General features: G+C 33.3%; 2 protein-coding genes across 6 annotated transcripts in view; one reads left to right on the top strand and one right to left on the bottom strand.

The window, feature by feature from the left end:
- The window catches only part of LOC18606517 (tubulin beta-7 chain), a 2433-nt gene extending 1263 nt beyond the window's left edge, over positions 1 to 1170 (top strand). Inside the window, exon 3 of the mRNA XM_007040162.2 lies at positions 271 to 1170. Coding sequence (XP_007040224.1) covers positions 271 to 941 — 671 coding nt within the window. The 3' untranslated portion in view covers positions 942 to 1170. The remainder of the gene's footprint in view (positions 1 to 270) is intronic.
- LOC18606516 (probable serine/threonine-protein kinase At5g41260) lies at positions 1509 to 8031 on the bottom strand. Of its 5 annotated transcripts, none has more exons than XM_018118217.1 (12): positions 7796 to 8031; positions 7620 to 7711; positions 7008 to 7334; positions 6698 to 6918; positions 6165 to 6300; positions 5774 to 5907; positions 5587 to 5692; positions 4897 to 4982; positions 4130 to 4318; positions 3590 to 3742; positions 2698 to 2811; positions 1509 to 2331 (listed from the first exon to the last, which is right to left on the bottom strand). In XM_018118217.1, the coding sequence occupies exons 3-12, from the start codon at positions 7087 to 7089 to the stop codon at positions 2086 to 2088; spliced, it is 1467 nt and encodes a 488-aa protein (XP_017973706.1). In that variant the 5' UTR covers positions 7090 to 7334; positions 7620 to 7711; positions 7796 to 8031; the 3' UTR covers positions 1509 to 2085. The 5 variants fall into 5 exon arrangements, with proteins under 5 accessions (XP_017973706.1, XP_007040220.2, XP_017973708.1 ...); XM_007040158.2 differs by having other exon boundaries at positions 7620 to 7705; XM_018118219.1 differs by having other exon boundaries at positions 7008 to 7289; positions 7620 to 7705.

Here is a 12051-nt window from a genome sequence, read left to right as displayed (position 1 = left end):
AATTAAATTTAATTACTATATATATATATATATATATATATATATATATTAATGGGGTCTTTCATGTATTTAAATAATTAATAGTAATATGATCATATTTTAGAGAAATCTTTCCTCCCAGCTAAAAGTAGGGTCCAATAGGTTTGAAGACTTTAATAACTTTGTATATCAAATTGCAAAGCGATCAATCTATGAGCATGACATTTTTCACTAAACTTAAACAAGCAATAATGTTATCTTTTTAACTTTTAGTGAATGTAATATGAACAGTTGGTGACTTGAACCATTTGATTTCAACCACCATGAGTGGAGTAACCTGCTGCCTACGCTTCCCTGGCCAACTCAACTCTGATCTCCGGAAACTAGCTGTGAATCTAATCCCATTCCCGCGCCTACATTTCTTCATGGTCGGGTTTGCACCCTTGACCTCCCGTGGCTCGCAACAGTACCGAGCCCTGACAATCCCTGAACTCACTCAACAAATGTGGGATGCCAAAAACATGATGTGCGCTGCTGATCCTCGCCATGGAAGGTACTTGACTGCCTCAGCTATGTTCCGAGGCAAAATGAGCACCAAGGAAGTTGACGAACAAATGATCAATGTGCAAAACAAGAACTCCTCGTATTTCGTTGAGTGGATCCCTAACAACGTCAAGTCGAGCGTTTGTGACATTCCGCCAACTGGGTTAACAATGTCGTCGACATTCATGGGGAATTCCACGTCCATTCAGGAGATGTTTAGGCGTGTCTCGGAGCAATTCACTGTCATGTTCAGGAGGAAGGCATTTTTGCATTGGTACACAGGGGAAGGAATGGACGAGATGGAGTTCACGGAGGCGGAGAGTAACATGAATGATTTGGTATCGGAGTATCAGCAGTATCAAGACGCTGTGGCGGACCAGGATGGTGAAGAGTACGAGGAGGAAGCAATGGAAAATTGAGGGGATTTTCCTTTTTCTTCTTTTTTTTTTTTTTTTCAAACCTATAGCCATGGCCCTGTTTTGTGATTGTCATTTGATGGTTAATAAGGAGGCCATGTTTCAATTGTGTTGGGAATTTGGTGTCCCTTTTAAGCTTATGATTGTGATTAATTATATGTAAATTTGGAGTGTATATCCTGCGTATCTTTGAGTGTTCAATTATATAAACTGTTCATTTTGGCTTCGTGTATTGGAGTGTATAAACTTTGTACTTTTCTCAGTTTCTGTTTGCCCAGACAGAGTGTTTGTAAGTCAATGGAAGAAGGGAAAAGCCATGATTTGCACCATCATCCTGTTTTGGGGTAAGTGCAGGTAAATTGGTGGTGCGGATTCTCCCTTCTGATGGGACGTGGGAGCTTGGTGGGTAATTTCTTTCGATCAGCTAGCAAGTCATGAGGCTTTTCAATCTTTCCGTCCAATTTCATTTTATTCTAATCACGAACCTGAAAGTCAAATCGGGTGTTGGAAAAGTATAAAGCTTATTACACAAATAATAATTACTTAGATGAATATAGAACTTGTTGGCAGTGACAGAAAAAATCATTCCTCTTCTATGTGATATAAAATAAATGGGCTCCACCAGAAAGTAATCCAATCTTTCAAAAAAAAAAAATAATTAACAACATACAAAAACAGCCAATTTCATCTCCAGATGAGCAGCCATAATCAGTAGGTACTGTACATAAATTACAAGCATGACAACATCATCTATTCACCCTTTAAAAATGCAATTTTTAAACAACTAAACCCCTCTCTACAAATATATAATCTGTTCCCTAATTATTCCCCCAAGATCACTGTATTGGGAAAAGTCAGGAAGAGTGAAAACATGGGTAGATAATATGGAGTTGTCCCACTACCCCCGTCAAACTGAACAAAACCAACCCACATCAAATATCTTGTAAAAGAATGTTTCAGCTGAACCATGAACCAAACCAGTCATGCACAGAGACAAATCAACATTATATCTGTTCATCATACCCTGTGGTTTGCTTTTGAGGTTAAAAGGCTGTGATCTTTCTTGCCCGAGAACTGAGAGGCTTATTTTTGCCAATGGATGTTCATCTTCAGGTTGATGTGAGAGTGACTTATTTTAACTTCGATCTCAAGCAGTTGCGTTTCTTTTAGTTTCAAGAGCGGAAGCATCCCTAAGAGCAGCTTGTGCCTCATCCTCCTTTCCTAGAGCAAATAAAGCAGCAGCTTGCAAGTAGGATGCAATATGCCAAATAGGAGATACCAGTTGAGCTTGCGATGCATCATTGAAGGCTTCTTGGGGCATGTCACTCATGAGGTAAGACAAACTACGCCGAGCATAAACCGTTGGGGAAACCATGGTTCCAACATCAATGAACTGTGACATGAATGTACTAACTGTCAGCTTAATAATTTGACTATGATTGTCATAATTTATAAAACATTTAAACCCTTTTAGATCCACCAACCATGGCACAAAGAGTTCCAAAATTGACAATTTACTGAAATTTACTGCTCTCTACCATTTTCAGGACACTGATGGCACTAAAACTCCTAGACACACTTTTGCAGTCTGGATGATAGTAAGAATCATAATAAATAAACAAGCAAAAGAGGGTATAAAAAGTACCGTACAACATACTTCTGAACATCTCAATCTGCCTCCTAAAACTTTAACTAGAAAGGAGACAGCAGTGGGTAAAACCTTTTTCACATTCAGAGAAGAACAGAAAACTTATCTAACCTGGGTATAGCATTCAATGGCAGCTCTAAAATCTTTATGCCTAAAAGCAACATCACCCTTTTTCTTTGACGTCAATGTTTCCTGCATCTGGTTCGTCCACATCTGGAATGAAAGCTGCTAACCAAAAAAATAGCAGTGAGAAAAGCACTCACCATACAGCTGAAATATGCAACACAAAACCAGTGGTCATTCTACAAGAAAAATTTGAGATAAAGATGCAATCTTAACAAATTAGTATAATATAAAAAGCTAATCAGAATTTTGTTATATCAATGCATTCTAATGGATAAAGCAATAGCAAAGACGTGCAACAAATTGAATCATGTATGAATAAACTGAAAATATTTGTATATACAAGTAGGCCAACATTTAATGCGTTTATATGTCTATAGATGTACATGCACTTATTTATATACATATGGATGTAGCAAGCTAACTTGAACCATTAATTCTTTGCCATTAACAATAATGACTCTCAACCTAATTACCAGCACAAGAAAGAGTTGTTACCAGATCTTGCATTCTTGCGGATTGGCCACCCCAAAACCAGAAAGACAAAGACCAAAAGATTTCAAAGCCAAATAATGCAAAAAACTTTAAGAGAATAATTATATTGAGAATTTAAATTGCATCACTACAAATGATATAGAAAGGTGAACATCCTTGCCACAGCAACCACAAATTAAGATAAAGAAAACCAGAACTTCTGACAGCTATAGAAACAAGTTGAAGGCCAAATTTCTTACCTTTAGCACATAAATAAAAGTCGAAGGGGGTAAAGGGATTTTAAACCTGACCTTATACCTCTCAAGGAGAAGTAACAACCACTAGACCAAGTTTGAAGGCTAAATAATGCATGAAAAAGCGTTCATGTTTCTGACAAGAAACGAACCTCAGTAGCAGCCCCTTCGTCATCTTTATATCCAAGCTTCTCTAAGACCTCATGAATGGCAGTCAAATCCATTCTTAAGCAGGCTTCCCCAAGTGGTGATAGAGGTAAAGCAGCAGCACCATGAAGTATACCCATTAATACATGAGAAGGAACCTGCAGAAATATTTGAGAAAAGCAACTTCTTGTTAATGGTAAAATATTATTCAACTTTAGAACGGCTGGGACCTAATAACTCTGCACATAAAATGGCATCTGCATCTATTTTGGGTTGAATTGATAGTGTATGTCAGGATGACCAGGTGCATTTATCGTGCTCGCATATGAAAAACATAAAGGCATACAAGTAACAGAATGAGGGTTTGTCTCTCTCTGGACGAAACAAGCAAATCAAAAGTAACTGTAATTCCTATTTTTAACAAAAGCAAAAGGCTTGAGAACACAGTATGACTTCCGGTGGCTGCCATATATGGTAAAATGATTTTAGAAGAGTAAAATTTGGAAATAATAAAACGAATTTATGAGAAATAAAAGACAAACAACCTCAGTGTCCCTCTGCAGAGGATTTAGTGCGGTAACTAATGACTTCGGATTTGGCCGTTCTCGGGGCTCATATTGCAAACATCGTGATGCTAGACGCACTAACTCAGTCCCATCGTCATTTGAGAATTGCCCTTCCAAACAAGAATCTGTCAGCATCTGAATGTTCCTATCACGTATAAGGTCCAGTGCCTGAAGGAAGTAATGCAACTCAATGTTAGGAATACAGCAGTTAGCATAACTACAGCATCCTAATATCGAAAACCAACCAACAAAATTACTATAAAATTCATCTTGGCAGACACAAAGAGGCACTCCCATAAGACCAAACTCTCAAAAACATAATAACATAAAAAAAAAAAAAACTGCTTACAAAGTTTTCTTCCATCAATAACATATGGACCTAGACAGGAACCAACTTAAGTGGTGTCATTTATAGGTTCCGGCCTAAATCTTGACAAGGGTCCAGAAAAAAAACTTTTGATGTAGTATTACTTTAAGAAAGTTCTCAACAGAACCATTTTTCAAATTTTAGTTCTCTGTTGCCCATACTATCAATCTCTGAATGGAAACCCTTAAAAGTATCAACTAACAATCCTAAAATTGACAAGCACAGTCCTAAATCACACATCATCTTTCAAACAGATGCAGAATAAAAGACATAATACCTCTCTTCATGTTGGACCAATGACAACTCCCTAGAAAGAATATAAGAAAACAAATATTCTGCAAGAAGTCTGTTGCATCATAATGTGCTCTAGTATACTTACATGACTTGGAGGAATATGTTTTCCACTGAGAAGATCAAGCAGAAGGGTGCCAAAACTATACATTACACTTTCTGGTGTTACTCTTCCTGCAGAAGGAAAACACAAGAATAATTTAGAATACTAAACAATCCAAAAAAAAAGTGTATATATTAGTACCATAAGACTGGACATATATATTGCATTCTAACAAAGTTCATAGAGCCACACAACTTAAAGGTGAGAATGAACAGCATTAACAGATGTTACCACATCTTCATTTATAAACATTTTGCAGTCCCATATAAATAGTATTTCTGAGCAGATTTCTATCACAAATTGGTATTATACAGTATCTCATTTTCAACAGCTACCTTTGTCACATCAATCAACATATAAAGCCCTAAACAAAAATTACTAGCAGTGAACAAAGGAAAATGGCAATTCTCGATATATAGGCCACAAACACATCACATGTTGCATAAAGTGATCGTAGACTACACAATAATGAAGAAAAATTCAAATTCAAAGAAAAGGTCACAGGTAGAAATCCTACTTAACAACTTGATTAACAAAATCATAACTGGTTTTACTTCATGGGTATTTAACAGCCAAGTCTATAAATACACTGATCAAAAATCCAAATATGTTGCTAGTAAATAAAGATTGGTAGCCAAGAAAATAAGCTTATGGCTTGTTCAAGAGGATGAGCACCTGTTCTCAAATACTCAGGAGGAGTAAAAGCGAGGTTTGTGCTGTAACTTTTTCCATCTCTACTGTTCTTCATCAGACCAAAGCATGAAAGTCTAGGGTTTCCCTCCTGAAATAAACATGCATAACTAAAAAAATAATACTAATTTCTAACCATTGAAGAAAAAACAAATTAAAATAACATACTTACATCATCGAAAACAATTCTATAAGCATTTAGATCATGGTACAGGGCACGTCCTTTGCTGGTGCAGTATTCTAGAGCTTGTGCAAGATGCAAAGCAACCCTTAGTCGCATCGCCCATTTCATAGGTTGCGCTTCCCCTGAAAACCCATAAGTTCAACTCTAAATGTAAGTCTGAAAATACCATCTCTATTTACAATGATCAGCTATAAAGAATGATCTCTATTTAGTTTATAGAAACTAACATGTTGAAAAAAGAAAGAACCATATTTCAACTGATATTGACAGGTTTTAGATTCATTTCAACCATATCGAGCAGCTTTTAAAATGGAGATGAGAAAACTTATATAAAAACTAAAAGCTAAAGCTGATGCAAGGGAACCAAATATGAACTTACAATGGAATAGGTGCTTTGCCAATGTGTCATTAGGCATAAATTCTGTAACAAGTAACCTCTCTTCACCTTCGCAGCAACAACCAAGTAAATTTGCCAATCTGTGGTTCCGAAGCTGACCGACAGCTCTTGCTTCTTCCTAAAGTCATAGATAGCTAAAGTTAGAATCTAGAAGTTTTATAATGCAAACCTAGGATTTTACTATGTTAACAGCAATTTTACACAATAGATTTAATGACAGCAGGAAGAGACACACTCTAGTTTGACCAAGTATAAGGTTGCAAATAAAAGTTGTTTGATAAATAAAACATGCATACAACACATCAGCACGTGAACTGAAAGAGAAAAATCCCTCTGCAAAGACAACAATTCTCAAACAATTTAACTTCATAACTTCAATGTCTACTGCAAATGGAGAGACTTCTCCCCTTTTTTCTCCTTTTCCTCTGCTCTTGTGATGTTCACAGATGAGCAACCAAGGGATGACTAAAATGAAAACTTGAAAATAACAAACTACATGTTCAACACTTTCTTACCAAGAATTGCCGGGCATCAGGCCATGCAGACCTATTAAATCGTTTAACAGCAATCCGCCTTTGATTTTCCAACTTGCCCTTGTAAACTACATTAGGAGCCTTCTCACCATGTTCTGAAACTATATTCTCCACAGCAAATCCAGATGTAGCCATCCTGAGTGTTTCAATTGAGTATTCACGGAATGCAGGCAAATCATCAACTTCACCCTTGTCCTCATTTTCTACAAAACGGCATAATTAAATATTAAAAAACCAGCCTCTATTAGCGTAATCAATAACCAAAACCCAATAGGCCACTACAGACGCTTACCAACGTTATCAGCTTCAGGAATTGATCCATTCTGATCTGAACTCCAACAACAAGCAGACAGTTTCGAACACCCACAGCCCATCCCAATACCTCAATGGTTCTCCTCAAACACTAACAAATCGATTGAGGGTCCAAAATTTCCAAACTTTTTGTATGGTTTCAATGTGTACACAGCTTCACAAACAAGTGTCATCCAAGTAATTTTCACTGAATTTCACCCATCTTAACCAACTTTCCTTTTATTTTTTAAAAAATGCTGTCTAAAGCAAAACCCCAATTGACCTGCAACAATCAACTTGTGTTCAAATATTTTATTTTTGAAATTACCTGTACCAAAAGAGAAAGAAGCTAAAGCTAAGAATTCGAATCTCATATGTCACATTCAATTTTATTCTTCCAGTAAAAAAACTAAAACCTAGAAACTTAATCCCAATTAAAACTATGTCGTTTTTACTCAGCTTAATTTTCCGTTTCATTTCAACTAAAATAACACCAAACAAGAGAATCGTTTTCATTTAATTCAACACTATTTTCGAAACACTTTTTTCTGGCGTAACTTTGTCAGCAACCAAGCAACAAAAAGAAAAAGGAGAAACGGAATGGTAAAAGTACCTTTACCAGCAGCGAGTTCCTCCGCTGAGTCAACTCACTTACCCTGTAGCCAATGAAAAGCTTAGCTTCGTAAAACTTCAACTTCTCTGTAACTTCGAAACAATTCCTCTAATCAAGTCAAAGCTAAAGCATATAACAAAGAACAACAAAATAAGAAGGTAAAATTTAAGAAGAACCTGAATCAGCCGAAGAGACTCTCGATTCTTTCAAAAGGAAAAAAAGTTAAAACGGATTTGTTTCTTTCTGTGTGTGAGTATTTGTTTCTTTTACGATTTTTCTCATTTTATGAAGTAACAAAAGCTGTCTTTGAATCTGGGATCGCTTTGAGTTCTTTCAGTGTTGAGCTCTCTCTCTCTCTCTCTCTGGGCTTTGCGAAGGAGAATTTTTGAGAGAGCGTTGAAGATTCGGAATAGAAAACATGGATATATAAATATTTATTCATTTTTTTAAAAAAATAACCGGAAATTTATTTATTATTTATATTTTTATCTTTTCATTTTATTTATTTTTCCACCGACATGACCTCTTCTTTCCTACTAATTTTTCCATACCTAAGTCCCTATAAGCCCACAGTCAATTGCCCACCCGTTGTCTCCTTCGGGAGAAATGAAAACCAAAATATCAATTTGTCTTTATTTTCTTTCTTAATTTTTCCTATTGAAAAGAAAAATAAAAACCATTGTTCAGATTACTAAAAATATGGCATTTAGTAGTATTTTTATTTTATAGTTGAAAAATAGATAGAGCCATGGTGACAAGATAATGTAATTAATAGAACCTTGGTGGACCCTTCTGTTTTGAGAAACATCAAGTTCATATAATTTTTAAAATGACGAAAGAGATAGTAATAAATTTCCATTGGCTTCGTGGGTATATTTTTTCTTGTTCTTTCAGTAGTATCAGATCAGATAAGATTGATTAGGTAACTCATTTCCTAATTATATTTTTTATACTATGTATATTATTATTATTATTATTATTATTAAAGTATCAAAAAAAAATTCCAAGATTAATTTGTAATCAATAGCATTGTGGTCAAACTGGATTTAATATGGTGAAACCGGCTTATATAAATATAATTGGACGCGTAAATTCAAAATTGATTGTCAAGCTGCTTCGCTAGGTGGTCTAAATCACATTAAAGCAGAAAATAATTTAATTTGGATAAAGTTAGTAACTCAATGGTCTAAGTTGATAGTAACAACGATATCTCCAAACTTATCTATTTCTTCTACTCTTACCTTATTATTATATATTTTATTTTTTAGATCATACAAATATATACTGCAACCACTTATCATTTTGATTATTAGTGTATTATTATTAAGAAAGTAAAAATGTAGAAATTAATAAATAAGTTACAAAGATGTTATTTTTTTTATTTGGTATATATATAATTATCATTAAATTATAATTATATTATAATTTTTTTGTGTGTGTGATTATTGTTATTTACTGATGGGAGGTGTTTAGTTTTAGTAGGCGCGTCCTAAACAGTTGAAAAGCACCGCTGAACTTGATGATGGTTATTATTGTTAAAGAAGTGACAATGAAAGGTGAAATAAAGCGTGTTGAGCAAATGGATACACAATCATACTTGAAATCCTCAGAACCCCCCCCCCCCCCCCCCCATTACAGTCATGCTTATAGGTCATTGTCTCAGACAAAAAAAAGGTTAAGCTGCTTTCGTCCATTCCATCCAGCTAGCTTCTACTAACATTTTATAATCCATTTTTAATTAAAACTTCAAAAAATGTTTTACTCAAATCCCACCTCAAATCCGTAACTAAAGGTTTAATTTTTTTTTAATTCGAATAAAAAACTTAAAACTTTATTATTCACCACCAAAGAAATATATGTGGTCACTTATCTTATGTTTACATGAAAACATTATTTTTAAATTAATGCATGAGGAACTATCGCACTGGCAACATTAACAAAGTAAAAACATTCTCAAGGCTATGTATTGGGGTTGGAATTTCGGAACATCTATGATTAAGTTTAAGCAAGGTCAACTTGGTTAATTTTCAAAAAATACAGTTTAATTACTTAATTTTGTTGAGCTAACTTTATCTCATATATAATTATATTTAACTCCAAAAAAAAAAAAAGGAATGCCAAATTGGAGTGCAATGTTTTGTCTAAATGTTGGGCCACACGAACGCTTTACAACTCGAACCCATTTTCCTTTATTCTGACTTTAGATATATACTACAAAAGAGCCACACGTACAATATACAATTGCTGGATGATTCTATGGACAGATGAAAAAAGGGTCGACCCCTGATCTTTGGTATCTCTATCTAACATTGCTTGATTGCAGTTATAAACATTAAATTCTTGAAAGAGACGTGAATTGTATCATGTCAAGGTGCTACCGAACATGTTCTCCGCTCTTAGTGCTTACCCAAATATAAAATTTTCAATGTTTTTTACCAACAAATTACATGAATTCAAATAGTAATGGATTTACAATTTTACATAAAAAATATTATAAAATAATCATATAATATTCAATGATTTAATTCAAAATAATAATTAAAAACTAAAAAGTAATAGTCGCCTGCTTGTTGCCACTTTCGTTATGTCCCTAAATTTAACATGCATAGTAACAGTGTTTATTAATATAATCATATAAGATCATAAATTTAGTCAATGATTTAATTCGAAATAATAATTAAAAACCGAAAAGTGGTAACTACCACTCCATCACCATTTTCAATTCGTCACTAAATTCAACATGCATAATAATAGTATTTGCTAGGTTGTAATTAAATTAATGTGTTAATTAGCATATCTTAATCTTAAATAAGCCTAATAAATATAGCTCAGTTATCTATGTCATTTTTCAAATCTTGTTTTATTATATGTTATATTGTTTGATTTAAGTGTCTGTGATGTAATACTTGTTCCATTGTTTAATATTTGCTTAATAATATAAGAGTATTCATGCCATTGCATTTTGACATTCACATGATCACAAGTCGCAATCCTCACGTGAGCTCAAAGCTTTGTTGGATGATTTGATACTGTAAACTTCGATAGTAAGGAAAGTGAAATGATTGACTCGGAATTGAAATGGTCCACCTTTGGGAAAAAAAAAATGGACATGAATTATTGTTTAAAAATTTTAATTTTTATTTTATGCTTTTTAGGGAAGTGGAGTCTTAATTTGATGCACAAAGTGACAAAAAAATTTGAATACAATGCAACTTTTAAAAAGTTTATTAGTTTTTTTTATTTTTTTTACGGTCTCATTTTTACTATTGATAATAATAATTTAAAATTTTTATTGTAATACTTTATCTCACATCAATTGTTAAAGTGATTTTTAAGACATATCTAAGAATTTGAGTTAATCACTACTAATAATTTAACATTAAGTTTTGAAAATTCATGTAATTTGGGTCTAAAAAGTTACTGAATTAATGATTTTTGAACTTGGTTTCTTATAATTGGCCCACATCGCGTTGTTGATATTTTGATTTTGTGAGGATTAACTTAAATTTAAGGAAGCATGATGTTTGGACTTAGTTTGTTACATTTGTATAATAATAATTTTAGATTAATTAAGAGTAATTAATTCCTTATAATTACTGGGAAAGTTTTATTAACGAGAGAAAATGAAAGTGATTAACTTAAGCTTAAGGTTTAGGCTTGGTGATTGTATTTGGATCGTTGCATTTATATAACAATAATTTTAGATTAACTAAGAGTAATTAATTCCTTATAATTACTGGAAAACTTTTATTAATGAGAGAAAATGATTTTCAAAATTATATATGATAGGTTTGTTTTTGAGAAAATGCATACACAAATATGGTTTTTTTTTTTCAAATTTGTAGACTTTATAAACAAATCTGTTAACCAATTCAATTATAAAATCATAATATATGTGATTTTGACTTTTACGGGAACATGTCATAGAACAATGGATTTTTAATTTAGTAAAAATTGAAATTATTGCTAGTTTTTAAATGATTTTATTATTAATTGTAAAGTTATTTTTTTTATTTTTTACTTGGTGATCGTTCTTTTTAATGTATTATAAAATATAATTATTGCAAGATTATTAGTGCAATAAAGAATATTAATTTTAGAAAAAGATAGGAAAAAATAGGAAAAGAAGTACCCAACCCAAAAAGAAAAAAAAAGAAGCAAAAATTAAGGTAGGTTGGATACTGAACAAGATATGTATTAGTTGGCCTGATTCATTGTATATAGGCTAAACCCAAGCCCAATAAAAGAAAGAAACAAAGGTAAACCATTAAATATCTTGGACCCAAAAAAAATCAATCCAAGTATCTGACAAATAAATTTCTTTTATTTTTTATAGACTTTCATAACAGAAAATTTATTCTCTGATCAAGAACTGTAGAATGATCACAACCGCTCATCTGGCGTCAGCGGCTACCAATTTCTCCATGGGATG

This window comes from Theobroma cacao, chromosome 3 (assembly GCF_000208745.1).
Source record: "Theobroma cacao cultivar B97-61/B2 chromosome 3, Criollo_cocoa_genome_V2, whole genome shotgun sequence".
NCBI classification, from domain to species: Eukaryota; Viridiplantae; Streptophyta; class Magnoliopsida; order Malvales; family Malvaceae; genus Theobroma; species Theobroma cacao.
The sequence above is the reverse complement of the archived record's forward strand: the minus strand, read 5'-3'. Positions and strand labels throughout refer to the sequence as shown.